The sequence below is a fragment of the Podarcis tiliguerta genome, assembly GCF_965153285.1.
Source record: "Podarcis tiliguerta genome assembly, chromosome: Z".
In the NCBI taxonomy this organism is placed as follows: domain Eukaryota; kingdom Metazoa; phylum Chordata; class Lepidosauria; order Squamata; family Lacertidae; genus Podarcis; species Podarcis tiliguerta.
In genome coordinates, this window is record NC_139553.1 from 49623426 (window position 1) to 49645167 (window position 21742).

The 21742-nt window shown below is 46.4% G+C and overlaps 1 protein-coding gene across 4 annotated transcripts in view; it reads left to right on the plus strand.

The window, feature by feature from the left end:
* Positions 1 to 21742, plus strand: part of FHL1 (four and a half LIM domains 1) — a 69466-nt gene that overhangs the window by 43340 nt on the left and 4384 nt on the right. For all 4 annotated transcript variants that reach the window (XM_083422678.1, XM_083422676.1, XM_083422679.1 and 1 more), the window contains exons 2-4: positions 8728 to 8909; positions 16804 to 16978; positions 21187 to 21356. In XM_083422678.1, the coding sequence (XP_083278804.1) occupies positions 8754 to 8909; positions 16804 to 16978; positions 21187 to 21356 (501 nt within the window). In that variant the 5' untranslated portion in view covers positions 8728 to 8753. The remainder of the gene's footprint in view (positions 1 to 8727; positions 8910 to 16803; positions 16979 to 21186; positions 21357 to 21742) is intronic.

Consider the following 21742-nt stretch of genomic DNA (forward strand, 5'->3'; position numbering starts at 1 on the left):
AAATTTCCGGAGACCCTGTTGACGGAATCTTTTGAGAAGCTGGAGATGGTGTGGATAAGCAAGTATAAGAGCTGGTAAAGGGCAATTAAGCAGAATATCACTAACTTCATTTTAATATTCTGTTGGAAGCCGCCCAGAGTGGCTGGGGAAACCCAGCCAGATGGGTGGGGTATAAATAATAAATTTTAATTTTAATTTTAATTTTAATTTTAATTTTAATTTTAATTTTAATTTTAATTTTAATTTTTATAATATAGCTCATGGATTGGACCCTAAACAACTGCCAGATCCTTTTAGCAGGAGACAGGACACAGATAAGCTTCAGGGACAGCATTGTCCTTGCTTAGACTCTCAATTAAACTCCTTGGCCGCCATTCTTTTAAATTTTGTTGTTGTTCAGTTGTGTCCGCCTCTTTGTGACCCCCTGGACCAGAGTATGCCAGGAACTCCTGTCTTCCACTGCCTCCCGCAGTTTGGTCAAACTCATGCTGGTAGCTTCGAGAACACTGTCCAACCATCTCGTCCTCTGTCGTCCCCTTCTCCTTGTGCCCTCCATCTTTCCCAACATCAGGGGCTTTCCAGGGAGTCTTCTCTTCTCATGAGGTGGCCAAAGTCTTGGAGCCTCAGCTTCAGGATCTGTCCTTCCAGTGAGCACTCAGGGCTGATTTCCTTCAGAATGGATAGGTTTGATCTTCTTGCAGTCCATGAGACTCTCAAGAGTCTTCTCCAGCACCATAATTCAAAAGCATCAATTCTTCGGCGATCAGCCTTCTTTATGGTCCAGCTCTCACTTCCATACATCACTACTGGGAAAACCAGAGCTTTAACTATATGGACCTTTGTCAGCAAGGTGATGTCTCTGCTTTTTAAGATGCTGTCTAGGTTTGTCATCACTTTTCTCCCAAGAAGCAGGCGTCTTTTAATTTCGTGGCTGCTGTCACCATCTGCAGTGATCATTTATATCATTTAGGTGTAGACAAATTAGACTATTTGCTTTACTAAAACCTGAAGAGTGAAGTTTTGGATAGACCATTTGAGTCCAGGCGCTCTTGGGACAATCTTGCAGCACTAGGGATATTAGACTGGGGGGATTTGAGTATAGGTGAAGCCAGAAGTTAAATGTCCTGTGCCAGATTCGTAATTCTACTGAAGGGAGATTGGCCTCTAGGCGCAATGATGCCTTTGGGACACAGGGTGGTACAGAAAAAAATTGCCTTAGAAACTTTGCATGCAGGAAAACTCCAAGCTAGACCCCTGGGACCACCACTTTAAAACACCTGAGGTCGCAGGTGAATCGAAAACCCCCGAGACCTGCTGCCTTTCTGAGTATGGCACTTGGTGGACAAATATCCTGACCTGGAACCAAGCGGCTTCCTAGGGTGATGTTATTGGGTCCATTTTACAGATCAGGTAGATTGAGGCAGAGGGCGAGAGAAAGGGTGTTAACTTCTCTTACGGAAATGACAGGTGCCCCCCACATCTTTAAAGTTGTTAAATGTTACAAATTTTATGCCTGAATGTATCATTTAGACTTGACAGCTCAGGGAAGATGCCCAGCTTTAAAAAATCATATAACATCAACTCCTTTGCCAGTTTCCTCCATTTCAACGCTATTTTGCCCTTGGAAAAAGGACTCTTTCCCCTGCCACCTCCCCAAGCCTGGGGACATGTATACACACCTCCTACCCCAGGAAATGCCAGAGGTGACAATTGCTGAGCTGATTGTTGGCCAAGGGAAGCCAAATCTCATCACCAAACTTGTCTCAGGCTCAGACATGCAAAGAAAGTTCTATTGTACTTTTGGGTGGTTGGTACTTGAGACATGTTTGCCTGTGCTAATCATATACTTGGGTGTTGCCTTGACATATCTGTCTATGCTAATCTTGTGTAACCCTCCCCTTTCTGACGGTTTTAGTGGTGTAGCAATGAAGTATCGATGATGCTGTGTGAACTGTTTAAAAAGTCAATGTCGCCCCAATGCTCAGGGTTCTTACTGCCGTTTGAACCTGTCACACAACAATAAGGGATCAAAGTCTACTGACTGCTGTTTTGCTCCAAATTACATGCCTGGAATTTCCTTCTTTTACTGGCTGCATGGACCATGGGGGACTTGCTACCCAACAAGCTGGGCTGTTGAGTAGAGTCTCATCCCAGAATTTTCTTTAACACTTGCTTGGCAGGGCTCACAGCTTAGCCCCTTGTCTCTGTCTTCCATAAGCACTTTGGTGCTCATTCGCCCTAGCTGTGCTCCTGCACTGTAGGACTGGCATTTGCTGTTCATGCTTCAATCCCACTTTGCCTGCTGACGGACGGACGGAGGCTGCAGAAATCGTTTCACGTCTATCCAGAGACATTAGCGAATCCCCCCCCAAAAAGCTCTTTGCTTATCAGTTTCCACTCCCTCCTGTTTGTTGAATGTGCTCCACAAACTGTTGCCATGACACAAAATACTTTGTATAGAGCTGGACCAAATCCAGGTAATTGAGTGAAAGGGCAAGCAACTCATGAAACAATGGGGTCATGGGCCTATATTTAGATTGGAGGGCGGGCGGGTGGGGTACGTGCCAGAGAGAACATTGCAGAAACAAGTTAGCCATGAACACATTGGTTTTCCTTGGCTGTCCTTAGGAGGAGGTGCTCTGTGCGGCCGCACTGCTTGCTTGCTTCTCTTGTTCTGAGCTTGTGCACCTGAACCTGTAGCTGTGAGAGCTTCAGAGAGGAATGCGTCAGATCTGGGACTCTGTCCCGATCTAACGCTGTTTGAAATAAATAAGTAAAATAAATAATTGTCCAGTAGCACCTTAGAGACCAACTCAGTTTGTTCTTGGTCGAAGCTTTTGTGTGCAGGCGCCCTTCTTCAGATACACTGAAGCGGAAGTCCCCAGACCCTGATATATAGTGGGAGGGGAGTCCCCAGACCCTGATATATAGAGGGAGGGGAGTCCCCAGACCCTGATATATAGAGGAAGGGGAGTCCCCAGACCCTGATATATAGAGGGAGGGGAGTCCCCAGACCCTGATATATAGAGGGAGGGGAGTCCCCGGACCCTGATATATAGAGGGAGGGGAGTCCCCAGACCCTGATATATAGAGGGAGGGGAGTCCCCAGACCCTGATATATAGAGGAAGGGGAGTCCCCAGACCCTGATATATAGAGGGAGGGGAGTCCCCAGACCCTGATATATAGAGGAAGGGGAGTCCCCAGACCCTGATATATAGAGGGAGGGGAGTCCCCAGACCCTGATATATAGAGGGAGGGGAGTCCCCAGACCCTGATATATAGAGGAAGGGGAGTCCCCAGACCCTGATATATAGAGGGAGGGGAGTCCCCAGACCCTGATATATAGAGGAAGGGGAGTCCCCAGACCCTGATATATAGAGGGAGGGGAGTCCCCAGACCCTGATATATAGAGGGAGGGGAGTCCCCGGACCCTGATTATATAGAGGGAGGGGAGTCCCCAGACCCTGATATATAGAGGGAGGGGAGTCCCCAGACCCTGATATATAGAGGAAGGGGAGTCCCCAGACCCTGATATATAGAGGGAGGGGAGTCCCCAGACCCTGATATATAGAGGAAGGGGAGTCCCCAGACCCTGATATATAGAGGGAGGGGAGTCCCCAGACCCTGATATATAGAGGGAGGGGAGTCCCCAGACCCTGATATATAGAGGAAGGGGAGTCCCCAGACCCTGATATATAGAGGGAGGGGAGTCCCCGGACCCTGATATATAGAGGGAGGGGAGTCCCCGGACCCTGATATATAGAGGGAGGGGAGTCCCGGACCCTGATATATAGAGGGAGGGGAGTCCCCGGACCCTGATATATAGAGGGAGGGGAGTCCCCGGACCCTGATATATAAAGGGAGGGGAGTCCCCGGACCCTGATATATAGTGGGAGGGGAGTCCCCAGACCCTGATATATAGAGGGAGGGGAGCCCCCGGACCCTGATATATAGAGGGAGGGGAGACCCCAGACCTTGATATATAGATGGAGGGGAGTCCACAGACCCTGATATATAGAGGGAGGAGAAGTCCCCAGACCCTGATATATAGAGGGAGGGTGGGGCGGGGGTTTTCTCTGAAGAGTAGTAGGACTCAGTGGGTATGGTTAACCTGTTGGCAACTGTGAACAACTGCAATTAGTCCTGCAGAAATAAGCAGGGGTGCCAAAAATAGCCAGGTCTCTCCATAGTTTTCAGCTGGGTGATAAGTTGCAATTCAGCCAATTCTCTTTCAAGTCTCTATCTGAAATTCTTTTGTAATAATACAGCTGCTTGGAGATCCTGTATTGAACTTCCCAGAAGATGGAAGCGTTCTCCTTTTGGCTTCTCTGCCTTGCAATTCCCTATGTCAGAGTGATGCCCATTTATCCTCTGGCACAGGGTTTGGCCTGTTGGACCAATAGAGAGCACTGGTGGCATTTGATGGCATTTGATGGCATCTGATGGCATACACAACATTCGAAGGTGAGCCATTCAATAGGCCTGAGATGGGATGTTTGACATTGTTGGGTCCAGCGATGGTGTCGTCTGGGTTTGAGTGGCAGCAAAGTTGGCACCTGGGTTTATTGCAGGCTCTGGTACCTGTGTCCATGTTAAGGTATGATTGTGGGTGAGCAGTTGTTATCGCCGTCTAGGAAGGTTGCAAATCTCTGAGGCGTTGAACTGTTTTAACTTGGGAGCTGTATGTGATCGCTAGTGGCATTCTGTTATTTTCTTTTTGGGGTCTGTCTCGCAGCAAGCGCTCTCTGGCAATCTGTCTCACTTTGTCGATCTGTTGTTGAACTTTGAATTCCAAAACACCTGTATCTAGGATCTAAGGCTGTTTGAAAGAAGACCAACATCCAAAGCAAGTTTGGCCAAGAATGTGAACTGCTGGGGAAACCCTGGGAGTTTGTCTGTCTCCTGTGTTCTGTCTCTTGATGGATGAGGTGGCAGCTGGCCTGATGAATGGGAGACAGGTCGAGGTTAACACAGCTGGAAGTTTTGGCAAGTCGGAGGGGAGACAGCGTCCCAGCCATTGAAGCAATGTGTTCCTTTGTGGATTAGGAAGCAAAACAGGCCATCCCGCTCTGCAAAGAGCAGCTGGGTCACATCATGTTATTTAAAAAATGCCATTGCTCCTTTTCTCCTTATGGGGTACCCAAAAGCCCGCCTAGAGTCCTTAAGTGGGTTCCCTATCAGTAGGAGAAAAATTGTTGTTGTTGAGTTGTTTAGTCATGTCCGACTCTTCGTGACCCCCTGGACCAGAGTATGCCAGGAACTCCTGTCTTCCACTGCCTCCCGCAGTTTGGTCAAACTCATGCTGGTAGCTTCGAGAACACTGTCCAACCATCTCGTCCTCTGTCGTCCCCTTCTCCTTGTGCCCTCCATCTTTCCCAACATCAGGGGCTTTCCAGGGAGTCTTCTCTTCTCATGAGGTGGCCAAAGTCTTGGAGCCTCAGCTTCAGGATCTGTCCTTCCAGTGAGCACTCAGGGCTGATTTCCTTCAGAATGGATCGGTTTGATCTTCTTGTAGTCCAAGAGTCTCCTCCAGCACCATAATTCAAAAGCATCAATTCTTTGGCGATCAGTCTTCTTTATGGTCCAGCTCTCACTTCTATACATCACTACTGGGGATCTTTGTCGATAAGGTCTGCTTTCTGAGATGCTGCCTAGTTTTGTCATCACTTTTCTCTCGAGAAGCAGGCGTCTTTTGATTTTGTGACTGCTGTCACCATCTGTCATATTTTGGGGGACTCAAATGGGGGCCCCTTTTTAAACATTTTTTAAAGTAAAAAAAACCTAGTCTTATACACAGAAAGGTACGGTACCTTGGCAATGGCTTATTTGGATCCTGAACAACCAGGAGTTCTTAGCAAGAGATGGAAAAGTCCTGGACAAACAAAACTGTTTGCTTTATGCGGCTGCACAGAGCTGGCCAAGGAGCAGCATAGTTTGGATTTTTCAAGCCTTTCCCCATGTTTTGGAGGAGAGAAAGCTTGACTTAATTCCAGGCAGCTTCCCAGGCCCCGCGCTGGATCTCAAATGCCATCTTTCAGAATGTGGGGTTTCAAAGATCTTTTCCCGTGTCTGAGAGGTCCTCCTGGCTGGTTTTTTTAAACTTTGGTTTCCTGGTCTCTGTTGTGATGGTCTCCTTGTCGAGAATCACCCAGTTAGGCATTTATTGATCTGTGTAACTTTGGGAAATGTCAATCTCATCTCCTACCCGAGCAGTTCTCTTTCCACAAGGGCCAACATTGATGTTGAAATCAAGCATTGCCTGAGCTCTGCGAGTGCAGCTTTCTCCCAATTGAAGGGCAGAGTGTTTGAGGACTGGGACATTCGCAGGGAAACCCAAATTTGCTATGGTACTACCAACCTGACTGTCTGCTTGTGAAACACAGACCATTTATCAACTCCATCTCCAACTCCTCGAAAGATTCCATCAACGGGGTCTTGAAAAAGTTTGGGAAGACACAGGAGAACTAATGCCAGAGTACTAGAAGAAGCAAAGATTGCCAGTGTCGAAGTGACAATTCTTCAACATCAACTTCTTGAATCCTGACAAGACAAAAGTATTATTTTGGGGGGACAGGGGGTGGGTGGGTGTGAGTGAGGGACTCCCTGGTCCTGAATGGGGCAACTGTGCCCCTAAAGGACGAGGTGTGCAGCCTAGGGGTGATCTTGGACCCAAGGAGGCGCAGGTCCATTCTGTGTCCAGGGCAGCTCCATCTGGGACGCAGGATGAGACCCTCCCTGCCCAGAGCGGTGGATGCTCTGGTTATCTCCCGTTTGGACTGCTGCCACACGCTCTACGTGGGGCTACCTTTGAAGGTGACCCGGAAACTGCAACTAATCCAGAATCTGGCGACTGTGAGCAGCCACCAAGACCACATAACACCAGTCTTGAAAGACTTAGGGATGTTTCCAGGCTCAATTCAAAGTGTATTAAGAGGATTCCAGCAAGGCTGAAACTTACTGTTTTAAGGTAAAGGGACGGTATCCGCAATATACAAAATACTACTCCAAAATCCCACAAACCCCCAAGACGCAATCAAAAAACAATGGGAGAATGACAGGCTATGAGATTAACCCCACTCAATGGACCAGAATGTGGTCTAAACCCCCCTTTAAATCCATATCAACGAAAAGAAAAGAACTCACTCTGAAACTCACCTACAGGTGGTACCTAACACCAAGGAAACTAGCGCTAATATGCCCAGGAACCTCACCAAAATGCTGGAGAGGGTGCACCTCCACAGGCACATATCTCCACATGTGGTGGCAGTGTCCCAAAATCCAACTATTCTGGACAACAGCCACACGAGAAATATATAAAATTACTAAGCAAGTGTTAGACACCACCCCAGAATTGGCCCTACTAAACATCTTCCAAGACAACAATGCCCATACACCACAAAGAACTCATAACCCACCTACTCTCAGCAGCCAGAAGCAACATAGCCAGACACTGGAGAGACCTGTCAGGAGTAAGTATGGACCAATGGTACCAAATAGTATGGGAAACAGCCCTACTAGAAAAATTAACTAATAAACTGAAACTGACATGGGGACAAACAGAAGAAGACGCCTTCACCCCGGTATGGCTCCCCTTTATCACATACACAGCCCAACAGGACAATGACAATAATCCACCAACAGCATACAAATCAATATGGCTAACCTGATCCAAAACACCCACCCACCTCACTCACACACGAAAACAAAGACCACCACAGCCAACCACAAACAAACAACCACACCCTAGGCCAACCCCAACCTCTCTCATCAGCAAAGAAACACAAGTGAACAGCAGAGAACCAGCACGAGTAAAGCTGACACGAAACCCATTAAGCAAAATAGAAACATCGCCACCCACCCCCACCCACCTTCCCCCCTCCACCCCTTTCCCCACCACTAATGTCTCAACAAATGAAACTGATTTGTAAAAATGTTACATGGAAAAAAATACAAAAGACATTACACATACCTCTGTAAAACAAGAAAATATTTAATAATAATAATAATAACAACAATAATAATAATAATAAATTAACTTGCTGTTTTTAAAAAAGGGATTTTATTCTTGTCAAAAGGAAACTTTCCTCTGCGGGTCAATGTGAAGAGGATGCCAGTGAGGTTGAACCTTTCTGTAAAAGAAAGTCTTACCGAGACCATAAAACACCAGTCCTGAGAGACCTGCATTGGCTCCCAGGATGTTTCCAAGCACAATTCAAAGTGTTGGTGCTGACCTTTAAATCCCTCAACGGCCTTGGCCCAGTAGACCTGAAGGAGTGCCTCCACCCCGGATGCCAGGGTCCCTCTCCGGCAAGAAGCGAAGTTACAGGGAACCAGGCAGAGGTCCTTCTTGGTAGTGGCACCCTCCCTGTGGAGCGCCATCCTGTCAGATGTTAAAGGAATAAACAACTGTATGACATTTAGAAGACATCTGAAGGCAGCCCTGCTTAGGGAAGCTGAATGACTTGTTTTAATGTATTTTTAATCTATTTTGTTCTTGTTTAATCTATTTAATCTTGTTTTAATGTATTTTTAATCTGGGAAGCCCCCCAGAGTGGGGATGCCTGTCCAATGCCATGTTCTGAGCTGCAGATGCTTTTCCCATTTGCCATGCACCAACCATGTGCTTTGCTGTCTCCTTCCCCGCCGCCTTTGCCCTAGATATATTATTATTATTATTATTATTATGATGATTATTATTATTATTATTGCTATTATTATTATTACAGGGCCTACCAGCTACACGGTGGGCACCATGTCAGAGCGCTTTGACTGCCACTATTGCCGGGACAACTTGCACGGGAAGAAGTATGTGCAGAAGGAAGGCCGCCACTGCTGCATCAAGTGCTTTGAGAAGTTCTGTGCAAACACCTGTGCTGAGTGCAAGAAGCCCATCGGGGCTGATTCCAAGGTGGCTATTTTAACAGTTTGCTTGTTTATTGAATGGATATTTCCATCCCACGCTCCCTGCCCCAAGAAATGTGGGAATGTTCAGGGAGGCAGGAGAGGACCCATTGTTTAATAGAGGCATAGGCAAACTTGGCCCTCCAGCTGTTTTGGGACTACAACTCCCATGATCCTTAGCTAGGACTCCCCTGTATGAGTGCCTGAGGGCCCCACTCCTGCCACTCACCACCTGGCCCAGGGCAGGGCCTGACAGGCCTCATAAGGACAGTTGCTGCTGCTGCTGCTGGCCAGGAAGACTCGGAGCTGTGCAGTGTTCTTTTAAAAAATGTTTTAAAATTCTATTATTTCCATTTTGATTTTTTTTTTGTGGGGGTGGGGGTGGGATGGATGTTTGGTTGGGTTTGGGAATTTGTTTTGATTTTGATGTGTTTGTAATTTTTAGTTTTTTGTTTGTATTGTTTTATTGTGTTTTGTTTTAAAGGTTTTATTTTGTACTTAAGGGCTGCCGGGGAGTTGGTCCCAGCCAACAGACTTGGTTGGATGATGCAGATGGGCCTGTCCTTGCTGCTGCTTGTCCACCAAGTTTCTCTTAAGCAACCCAGCGTAGTGGGCGGGGGGGGGGGGGTTGCAGTGATTTTTAGGAAGTAATTAGTCTGCACCAGGCATCCTATTGGGAAGACCCACTTCTCTGAGTGCATGTTCTGGAAGCTGGGCAATAGGGGCAGTACAGGATTCCTTTCGGTGTACCTACCTCCCCGCTGCACCAAGGATTCCCTGCCTGAGCTGCTTCAGGTTGTGGCAGATGTTCTTCTGGAGACACCTAGTTTGGTTGTCCTGGTGGATTTTAACATCCATGCCGACACAACCTTATAAGGAGTCACTTGGGACTTCGTGGAAAGCATGGCCTCCATGGGGCTGTCCCTGAATAAGTCTGGCCCAACCCATAGCCGCAGACATGCCTTAGACCTGGTGTTCACCTCTATGGATGTTGGTGATCTGACACTAAGTAAAAGTGAAACGAAAGAAGTGCCATGGTCAGATCACTTCCTGGTACAACTGGACTTCTCCGCGACCCTTCCCCTCTGCAGGGAGGTGGGACCGATTCGGATGGTCCGCCCCCGCCACTTAATGGATCCAAATAGTTTCCAGAGAGTGGTAGGGGGATGTTTTATCCCATGTTGATGGCCTTTCAGCTGATTCCCTGGTGGCCCGCTGGAATGCGGAGTTAACCAGGGCTATTGACTATTTGGCTCCGAAGTGCCCTTTCTGATTGCATGGAGCCCGGACAGCCCCGTGGTTTTCCACGGACCTGAGGGCAATGGAACAATCACTGAGACAGCTAGAGCGCCGGCGGCGGATAACTCATTCTGAATCTGACCGGACACGGGTTAAAGCTCAATATCGAGCCTACCAAGTGGTGGTAGGACGGCAAAGAAGACTTTCTTCACCGCCTATATTGCATCTGCAGAAAACAGCAGCAGGAGACTTTTTCAGGTGGTTCGCAATTTAGCGAAACCACCTGCTACATCGGGGCCCAGTATGGGCCACATGATCTCCTGTAATGATTTTGCAAAGTTTTTTGCAGATAAAGTAGCTCAGATTCGGGAAGAGGTAGACTCCACTGTGGGAGCAGGGCCGGGGCGGGAGAGTGCTAGAGGCCTGTCTAGTCAAGTTGCGTGGGACCAATTCCAATCTGTTACCTCCAAGGATGTGGATAGGCTGCTTGGATGAGTGAAACAAACCACCTGTCTCCTTGATCCTTGCCCATCCTGGCTTATAAAAGGTAGCCAAGAAGGGCTGGGAGACGGGCTTCGCAGGGTGGTGAATGCTTCTCTCTGTGAAGGAGCCTTCCCAGACCCGCTGAAAGAGGCAGTTATCAAACTGCTTCTTAAAAAACCATCTTTAGATGCAGCCAATATGGCCAACTATCGCCCACTTTCAAATCTTCCATTCTTGGGCAAGGTGATTGAGCTGAACAACTCCAGGCACGCCTTGAAGAAGCGGAAAATTTGGATCCCTTCCAGTCGGGATTCAGGCCTCATCATGGGACTGAAACTGCCTTGGTCGCACTGGTTGATGATCTCCGGAGGGCTAGGAACAAAGGTGTTTCCTAGTTCTGCTGGATCTCTCAGCGGCCTTTGATACAATCAACCATAACATCCTTCTGGACCGTCTAGAGGGGCTGGGAGCTGGGGGCACTGTTATACAGTGGTTACGCTCCTTTCTCCTGGACCGTGTCCAGAAAGTGGGGGGGGGGGATGAGTGTTCAGACCCCTGGGCTCTCACTTGTGGGGTGCCTCAGGGTTCTGTCCTCTCCCCCATGCTTTTCAATATCTACATGCAGCCGCTGGGAGAGATCATCAGGGGGTTTGGGCTGGGTGTTCATCAGTATGCGGATGATACCCAGCTCTACCTCTCTTTCAAATCGGAACCAGTGAAGGCGGTGAAGGTCCTGTGTGAGTGTCTGGAGGCTGTTGGAGGATGGATGGCGGCTAACAGATTGAGGTTGAATCCTGACAAGACAGAAGTACTGTTTTTGGGGGACAGGAGACGGGCGGGTGTGGAGGACGCCCTGGTTCTGAATGGGGTAACTGTCCAGAGTGATGCATGCTCTGGTTATCTCTCGCTTGGACTACTGCAATGCGCTCTATGTGGGGCTACCTTTGAAGGTGACCCGGAAACGACAACTAATCCAGAATGCGGCAGCTAGACTGGTGACTGAGAGCGGCCACCGAGACCATATAACACCGGTCTTGAAAGACTTAAACTGGCTCCCAGTATGTTTCCAAGCACAATTCAAAGTGTTGGTGCTGACCTTTAAAGCCCTAAACGGCCTCGGTCCAGTATACCTGAAGGAGTGTCTCCACCTCCATTGTTCTCCCCGGACACTGAGATCCAGTGCCGAGGGCCTTCTGGCAGTTCCCTCCCTGTGAGAAGTGAGGTTACAGGGAACCAGACAGAGGGCCTTCTCTGTAGTGGCACCCGCCCTGTGGAACGCCCTCCCATCTGATGTCAAGGAAATAACTATCTCACTTTTAAAGGACATCTGAAGGCAGCCCTGTTTAGGAAAGCTGTTAATGTTTAATAGGTTATTGTATTTTATTGTTTTTTTGGAAGCCTCCCAGAGTGGCTGGGGAAGCCCAGCCAGATGGGCAGAGTATAAATAATATATTACTACTACTACTACTACTACTAGCAGGAGCAGTGGTCAGGGATGATGGGAATTGTAGTCCCAAAACAGCACACATGAAAAACTTTAAACAAATCCTTATTTCCTGATGAATAGCCTTTGGATTCTGAACACATGGTCAGCAGACCCTGGGCACCTTCCACTGGACATTCAATAGAATGGCTTTCACCCCACCATCAAGCTAACAAGGAACCAATCTATGCAATAAATGCATTGTCTGGACACTACTATAAAAAGACAGGATGGGCGCATAGACACCACCTGAGGCCGGAAACCAAACAACTGGCAAACATATCTCATTGTCATCTCATCTGTCCTCCCAGTTGAACGACGTGGCCCAGGGGGAGAGGGAAAAATAGTGGAAGTGAACAGCTGGCTTCGCAAATGGTGTAAACAGGAACGGTTTGGATTCTTAGATCAAGGACTGCAGTTTCTTGAAGATGGACTTCTGGCAAGCGATGGGCTGCACCTCACAACGGTTGGGAGGAATGTTTTTGCCAAAAATCTCAGAAACCTCATCAGGAGGGCTTTAAACTGACTAATGTGGGGGAGGGAGACAGTGCTCCTGAAGGTAGGTGTCTATCAATTGATGAAGATGATCATCCAAATGTCATAGACCAAATGGAGCAAACAGCACGCAGACCTAGTGGTGGAAGGAGAAAATCCTTAAATAAGAGACACGGGGGAATGATTAATGGACTTCAATGTCTGTACACTAATGCGCAAAGCATGGGAAATAAACAAGATGAGCTTGAGCTCTTGGTACAGCAAACTAAATATGACATAATAGGCATCACTGAAACCTGGTGGGCTAAGTCCCAAGACTGGAATGTAATAATGGAGGGATACAATCTATTTCAGAGAAACAGACCAGACAAGAAAGGAGGAGGAGTGGCGTTATATGTCAGGGATGTGTATACCTGTGAATAGATCCAAGATTTAGAACCTCAAAGCCAAAGTGAGAGCATTTGGGTCAAAATTAAGGGAGAGAAGAATAACAGTGACCTCATTGTGGGAGTTTAAAATAGATCCCGAAGCCAAACGGAGGACATAGATGATGCCTTCCTGGAACAGATGGCCAAGCATGCAAAAGGAAGGGAGATAGTAGTAATGGGGGACTTCAATTACCCGGATATTTGTTGGATGTCAAACTCAGCCAAGAGCATAAGGTCAAACAGATTCCTCACTGGCCTTGCAGACAACTTTATTGTCCAGAAAGTGGAAGAAGCAACAAGAGGAACAGCCATTTTAGATCTGGTCCCAACCAATGTTGATGACCTGGTTAATGGGGTAGAAGTGGAAGGATCATTAGGCGCAAGTGATCATGCTCTTCTGAAGTTTACTATACAGCGGAAAGGAGCAGCCAAGCATACTAGGACTCAATTTCTTGACTTTAAGAAAGCCGACTTCATAAAACTTAGGGAAGTGCTGGGTGAGATCCCATGGACAGTAATACTAAAAGGAAAGGGAGTTCATGATGGCTGGGAGTTTGTTAAGAGGGAGATAGTAAAAGCACAACTTCAGGCAATACCAATGAGACGGAAACATGGAAGGTGCCTAAAGAAGCCAGGGTGGCTATCTAAAGAACTTTTAACTGAGTTAAGATTAAAAAAGGATGTGTACAAAAAATGGAAAAGGGGGGAAACCACCAAAGAGGAATTCAAACAAATAGCCAGCACGTGTAGACACAAAGTCAGAAAAGCTAAAGCACAGAATGAACTCAGGCTTGCTAGAGAGGTTAAAAGCAACAAAAAAGGCTTTTATGGGTATGTTTGTAGCAAAAGGAAGAACAAAGAAACAGTGGGGTCACTCAGAGGAGAAGATGGTGAAATGCAAACAGGGGACACAGAAAGGGCTGAACTCCTCAATGCCTTCTTTGCCTCAGTCTTCTCCGATAAAGAAAACAATGCCCGACCTGAAGAATTTGGAGCAAATGATTCAGCAGAGGAAACACAGCCCAGAATAACTAAGGAGATAGTACAAGAATACTTGGCTAGTTTAGATGTATTCAAGTCTCCAGGGCCAGACGACCTGCATCCAAGAGTATTAAAATAACTGGCAGATGTGATCTCAGAACACTGGCAGTCATCTTTGAGAATTCCTGGAGAACAGGCGAAGTCCCAGCAGACTGGAGGAGGGCAAATGTTGTCCCTATTTTCGAAAAGGGGAAAAGAGAGGACCCAAATAATTACCGCCCAGTCAGTCTGACATCAATACCAGGGAAGATTCTGGAGCAGATCATTAAGCAAACAGTCTGTGAGCACCTAGAAAGGAATGCTGTGATCACCAATAGTCAGCATGGATTTCTGAAAAATAAGTCATGTCAGACTAACCTGATCTCGTTTTTTGACAGAATTACAAGCCTGGTAGATGAAGGGAATGCAGTGGATGTAGCCTACCTTGATTTCAGCAAGGCATTTGACAAGGTGCCCCATGATATTCTTGTAAAGAAGCTGGTAAAATGCAGTCTTGACTATGCTACCACTCAGTGGATTTGTCACTGGCTGACTGACCGGACCCAAAGGGTGCTCATCAATGGTTCCTCTTCATCCTGGAGAAGAGTGACAAGTGGGGTGCCACAGGGTTCTGTCTTGGGCCCGGTCTTATTCAACATCTTTATCAACGACTTGGATGATGGACTCAAGGGCATCCTGATCAAATTTGCAGATGACATCAAACTGGGAGGGTGGCTAACACCCCAGAGGACAGGATCACACTTCAAAACGACCTTGACAGATTAGAGAACTGGGCCAAAACAAACAAGATGAATTTTAACAGGGAGAAATGTAAAGTATTGCACTTGGGCAAAAAAAATGAGAGGCACAAATACAAGATGGGTGACACCTGGCTTGAGAGCAGTACATGTGAAAAGGATCTAGGAGTCTTGGTTGACCACAAACTTGACATGAGCCAACAGTGTGACGCGGCAGCTAAAAAAGCCAATGCAATTCTGGGCTGCATCAATAGGAGTATAGCATCTAGATCAAGGGAAGTAATAGTGCCACTGTATTCTGCTCTGGTCAGACCTCACCTGGAGTACTGTGTCCAGTTCTGGGCACCACAGTTCAAGAAGGACACTGACAAACTGGAACATGTCCAGAGGAGGGCAACCAAAATGGTCAAAGGCCTGGAAATGATGCCTTATGAGGAACGGCTAAGGGAGCTGGGCATGTTTAGCCTGGTGAAGAGGAGGTTAAGGGGTGATATGATAGCCATGTTCAAATATATAAAAGGATGTCACATAGAGGAGGGAGAAAGGTTGTTTTCTGCTGCTCCAGAGAAGCGGACACGGAGCAATGGATCCAAACTACAAGAAAGAAGATTCCCCCTAAAGAAGAAAGAACTTAGGAAGAACTTCCTGACAGTAAGAGCTGTTCGACAGTGGAATTTGCTGCCAAGGAGTGTGGTGGAGTCTCCTTCTTTGGAGGTCTTTAAGCAGAGGCTTGACAACCATATGTCAGGAGTGCTCTGATGGCGTTTCCTGCTTGACAACCATATGTCAGGAGTGCTCTGATGGTGTTTCCTGCTTGGCAGGGGGTTGGACCCGATGGCCCTTGTGGTCTCTTCCAACTCTATGATTCTATGATTCTATGATTCTATGATATCTACATGCTTCTGGCCACCACCCCAAACATACCAAACAATCCTGCTCCAACTCTACAGACAGGGATGCTCCCCTAAGAGATCTGCAGCGAACTTTTTTGGAACTAAAATATCCACCTGATGGAAAAAATAAAAAATAAAAAAGGTATCTGAAGAAGTGTGCCTGCACACGAAAGCTTCTACCCAGGACAAACTGAGTTGGCCTCCAAGGTGCTAATTTTCTAATTTATTTCGACTATGCCAGAAATAAATATTTTTTTTTACATATTTATTTTTTTGTTATGAATTATGATTATGATTATCTTTTATATATTTCTTCCTAACTTGTGCTAGCAAGTCCCTTTGCCAAGCAGAGTGCATCCCCCTTTTGAACGCATAGCGGTTGGCTCAAGACTAGCTTCTCACTCGCCATCTACCGGTAGATCCCCGGCCGATCCTGGTAGATCGCCGGATTCTTATCGTGTACAAAAAGTTACGGGGGGGGGGAGCTTAAAAAATATCTGTGCAATCCCCCCCCCGCAAAAAAGTTCAACAACTTTGGGCAATATACCCACCCCACGCATGCTCCCCCACCCTCAAATGACAACCGGTAGATCACTGCCAGTTTTTTATACTGGGAGTAGATCACAGTCTCCTGGGAGTTGGGACATGCCTGAATATGACACGGCCTCCTCGTGACTGTTATCCCACCCCCATAAAGAGAGATGGAAAAAATTGGACCGGGAACTGCCGGATAAGAACCAATAGATGGCAGCATTGGAGAGCCTTGCTAAAAAAAAAAAACCATGAGCATGCAAAACTTACCTGGCTGGTTTCTCTAGTTACACGCTCTTGCCTTTAAAAGGGAAACAGTGAAAATCATCGAGTAGAGGAGGGGAAATGTGCAGAGAAATTGGAACAGAAGCTCAATAAGCTAAGGCTGTCAGATAGATAGATAGATAGATAGATAGATAGATAGATAGATGGTTGATAGATTAAATAGATAGATGATAGATAGATTGATCAGGGCCAGGGAGTGCCCCCACCTGTCTCCCCCATAACAGGACTTCGGTGTTGTCAGGATTCAACCTCAATTCTGCTGCCTTCCCCTCCTCCCTCCCTCCAGGAGCTGCATTTCAAGAACCGCTACTGGCATGAGAACTGCTTCCGCTGCTTCAAGTGCTCCACGTCTCTGGTCAACGAGCCCTTCATGCTGAAGGAGCACAACAAAGTGTGGTGCAACAAGTGCACCATGGATCAGGCCCCCCACTGCAAGGGCTGCCAGAAGCCCATCGTGGCAGGTAGGACTCCTTTGCTTCTTGCCCCACTCGACTATGGAGCCTTGTCATGGGGCGGCCAGCAGGCTTATGGAACATTTCTTTTACCAAAATACTTACGTAACACGAATTCATTTTTAATGTTGCGCACAAAACCAGAGCTGTCTTGCACATACATGTTGCCAGGGTGCAAAGACCCGTCCAGCCCAATAATAATAATAATAATAATAATAATAATAATAATAATAATTTATTATTTATACCCCCACCCATCTGGCTGAGTTTCCCCAGCCACTCCGGGCGGCTCCCAATTGAGTGTTAAAAACAATACATCATTAAATATTAAAAACTTCTCTAAACTGGGCTGCCTTCAGATGTCTTCTAAAAGTCAGATAGCTGCTTATTGCCTTGACATATGCTGGGAGGGTGTTCCACAGGGTGGGTACCACCACCAAGGCGGCCCTCTGCCTGGATCCTTGTAACCTCACTTCTCGCAGAAGGGAACCGCCAAAAGGATCTTGGGAGAGGGACCCCAGTGTCCGGGGTGGAGGTGCTCCTTCAGGGATACTGGGCCGAGACCATTTAGGGCTTTCAAGGTCAGCATCTACCCTTTGAATTGTGCCTGGAAATGTCCCAGGAGGAATGTAGGTCTTTCAGGACTGGAGTTATGTGGTCTTGGCAGCCACTCCCAGTCCCCAGTCTGGCTGCCGCATTTTGGATTAGTTGTAGTCACCTTCAAAGGTAGCCTCATGTAGAGCACATTGCAGTAGTCCAAGCGGGAGATAACTAGAGCATGCACCACTCTGGTGAGACAGTCTGCTGGCAGGGAGGGTCTCAGCCTGCATACCAGATGGAGCTGATAAACAGCTGCCCTGGACACAGAATTGACATGTGCCTCCATGGACAGCTGTGACTCCAAAATGACTCCCAGGCTGTGCACCTGGTCCTTCAGGGGCACAGTTATCCCATTCAGGACCAGGGAGTCCTCCACACCCACCCTCCCCCTGTCCCCCAAAAACAGTACTTCTGTCTTGTCAGGATTCAACCTCAATCTGTTAGCCACCATCCATCCTCCAACCTCCTCCAGACACTCACACAGGACCTTCACCACCTTCACTGGTTCTGATTTAAAAGAGAGGTAGAGCTGGTTATCATCCGCATACTGATGAACACCCAGCCCAAATCCCCTGATGATCTCTCCCAGCAGCTGCATGTAGACATTGAAAAGCATGGGGGAGAAGATGGAACCCTGAGGCACCCCACAAGTGAGAGCCCAGGGGTCTGAACACTCATCCACCACCATGTTCTGGACAAAATATACTTTAGCCCTTCACATATGCGCTGGCCGGGTGCAAAGACCAGCCCAGTGCCCCCCAAATTTAGTTAATTTTGCACACATGGCGCCACGGAGAATGACAAGTGCCGCTGTTGAGTTGGACAGGCACCGATATTGTGAATGAGAAGCGCCGCTGCGGGCGCACCACATCTTTGGTAAATGAGCGCACAAAATTGAAAGTCCTCCAGTGAAACAGTGGGTCTACATTTTGGGAATACCTAGGTATAGATGTCTATTTTTTCCTAGCTCTGGCATAGGCAAACTCGGCCCACCAGATGTTTGGGGAGTACAACTCCCATCCTCCCTGACTACTGGTCCTGTTAGCTAGGGATGATGGGAGTTGTAGTCCCAAAACATCTGGAGGGCTGAGTTTGCCAATGCCTGTTCTAGCTTGATCAAAATTACCACATTTCCCCGTGTATAAGACTAGGTTCCCCCCCCCCTTAAAAATAATGTCAAAAATGAGATGGCATCTTATACTAGGATCCATCTACCCCACCCCACCCCGTTTTCTTCAATCTGAGTCCCCCCCAAATAGGGGACATCTTATGCATGGGGCCATCTTATAGATGGGGAAATATGGTATTTATTATTTCATAACAGGTAGAGGCAGCTCTTAACAAATCCAAACTGCAAGAACCATATAAATAATCAAAACCAGAAATCAGGTAGCTATTGTAGAAATAGGTATTCTTCATTGTCTGTTGGAATAGAGGAGTTTTCAGCCAGTATTTAAAAGTGGAAACAGAGGGTTCCCACTGAATCTCTGGTAGCAGAATATTCTGCAATAATGGTTTGGTTTCCTTTTCATTGTCAAACAAACATTTAGGCATTATTGCTTGTTGAAAGTGGAGTTGCAAACTGTTTCCCGGCTTTCTGGTTGACATGGGATTTTTGACCTGGAAGAGCACGCATGTTTTTTGCCAGCCCCACCCCACTATAATCCATGTACTATAGTCCAAGAAATTCATTATTCTTATTTTTTATTTTCATCTTTGTATTGCAGAATCTAGTGTCAATTATGACATTGATAAAAATCCCCGTTTCCTCTCTCATTCTGTTTCTGTGACTTCCCTCTGCCACATGGCAGCCTTTCATACATTTTGAACTTGTCATTGTGTGTGTGTGTGTGTCATAATAAATAACAAGATGAATTTTTTTTTTAATAATTCCAGTGGCACCTTAAAGATCAACTAAATATAAGCTTTCAAGGTATGAGGTTTTGTGTGTAATACACACTCCGTCTGATACTCTGACAACACGACATCCTTTAATACATTTTGAACTTGTCATTGTGTGTGTATCTGAAGAAGTGTGCATACATGCAAAAGCTTATACCTAAAACTACTCAGTTGGTCTCTAAGGTGCTGCTTTTTATTCTTTTGGAAGAATTATTTGAAAGACTTTCTTAGATCATATCACTTTTTAGAAGACTTGATTCTTTTAAGGAAGTTTTTAGATTTTTAAGAAAAGTCTTTTGAACTATCTTTTTAAAGAATGGTTTTGGTATATTTTGACGATGGCAGACCAACATGCCTACCTACTTGAATCTGTTAGAAATATGGGCAGTTCATAAAAAACCTTTTTCTTAAAATGCCTGTTCCAAAGGTCTTATCTTACTACACTAGGGGTTATATAGTTATCTCTGAAATTTCATGCATATCAGTTAATATCTTGATCCTGCTCTGCTGAATTGACATTTCAGCCTTCACAACATAGGAAAATGGCCAAGTAAACAGCTATTTTCATGGAGGAGGGTCAAGATATTAACTGATATGCATGAAATTTCAGCTATAGCTATATAATCCCTAGTGTGGTAAGATAAGAACTTGGGAGCAGGCATTTACAAAATAGTTTTTTTTATAAACCGTCCTACTGAACAACCAATGCTTTTCAGTGGAGCAGGGTCAAGATATTAACTGATATGCATAAAATTTCAGATATATCTATATAATTCCTAGTGTAGTAAGACCAGACTTTTTAATGAATCACCCTAATATATTTTAGTTACTTTGGCCCCCAGGACAATCTGACAATAATTTTCCCACTCCTTTACGAAGTTAGCCCACGCATATCAATCCATTTGTTTTGGATCAATGTTTGGTCATTCTTCCAAACTAGTTCCGTTCCTTCTGAAGTTTTGGTTCCAATGGAAATCTCATGGTTGCGGTCATTTTAGCCAACTCTATGAATTCACATAATTTGTTTAGCCAACTTGATGAGTTCACACAATTTGTTTAACCAATCTTCTACTGAGGGGATGTTGTCCCCTTTCCAATTTTAGAGTCCAAGAGATTTAGACCACTGTGTTTCATCACTGCGAGAGGTGAGGTTACAGGGAACCAGGCAGAGAGCCTTCTTGGTGGTGGCACCCACCCTTCAGATGTCAAGGAAATAATCAACTATCCTACTTTTAAAAGACATCTGAAGGCAGCCCTGTTGAGGGAAAATTTTTAATGTTTGATGCTGTATTGCAGGGACGTCCAACTCTCAAGAGATTGCAATCTACTCCCAGTATAAAAAAAACTGGCAGTGATCTACCCCCTTTTTTTTGGGGGGGGGGTGTTCAGTTCAAAGTTGTTCCTATCCCTAACCCCTATCCCCAACTCCTGTTTCTAGCCCCTATCCTTAACCCCAATTCCTATCCCTAACCCCTATCCCTAATCTTGCATTTTTAATAATTGATTGGAAGCCACCCAGAGTGGCTGGGGAAACCCATCTGGATGGGTGGGCTATAAGTAATAAATAAATAATAATAATAATAATAATAATAATAATAATAATAATAATAATAATGATGGCTTTCAGCTTGCCATTCGTGAATCACAATTTTCTCAGTGCCACAAATTGCATCAATCTGGCAGTGAGCGCCATCTCTTTCCCTCCCTCTTTGCAGGCGACCAGAATGTGGAATACAAGAAGACTGTCTGGCACAAGGAGTGCTTCACCTGCAGCCAGTGCAAGCAGGTGATTGGCACCGCCAGCTTCTTCCCCAAGGACGACGAGATTTATTGCACCTCCTGCCATGAGCAGAAATTTGCCAAGACCTGTGTGAAGTGCAAGCAGGTAAGTTGTGCCGACCCACCCTCCCCCAGCTTACCTGGATCCCATTTGGATCCCAGCTTTCCCCCAAAGGGCTCGGAGCTGCGCTCATTATCAGAGTTTCCTCCGCCAGTTCGGAAGGTGCGCCAAAAGGCACTTATGCCGACCAATGCGCCCACTCTTCTTTCACCATGGCCTCTCTTGGTGCAGTTCTTAACGGAGGACATATGGTAGAGATAAGGTCAGGGTCAAGGGACTCCAGGAAGGTTCAGTCCAGTCCAAGGTGGCGATGGGTTGCAGCACTCACAGGGGTTAAAGATAGGGATAGGGATAGCAGGCATCATGATCTACCAGTAGATCACTGGACATCTGTGGTAGATCACTGGCTCTCCCTAAAGAAGCTCAACAAG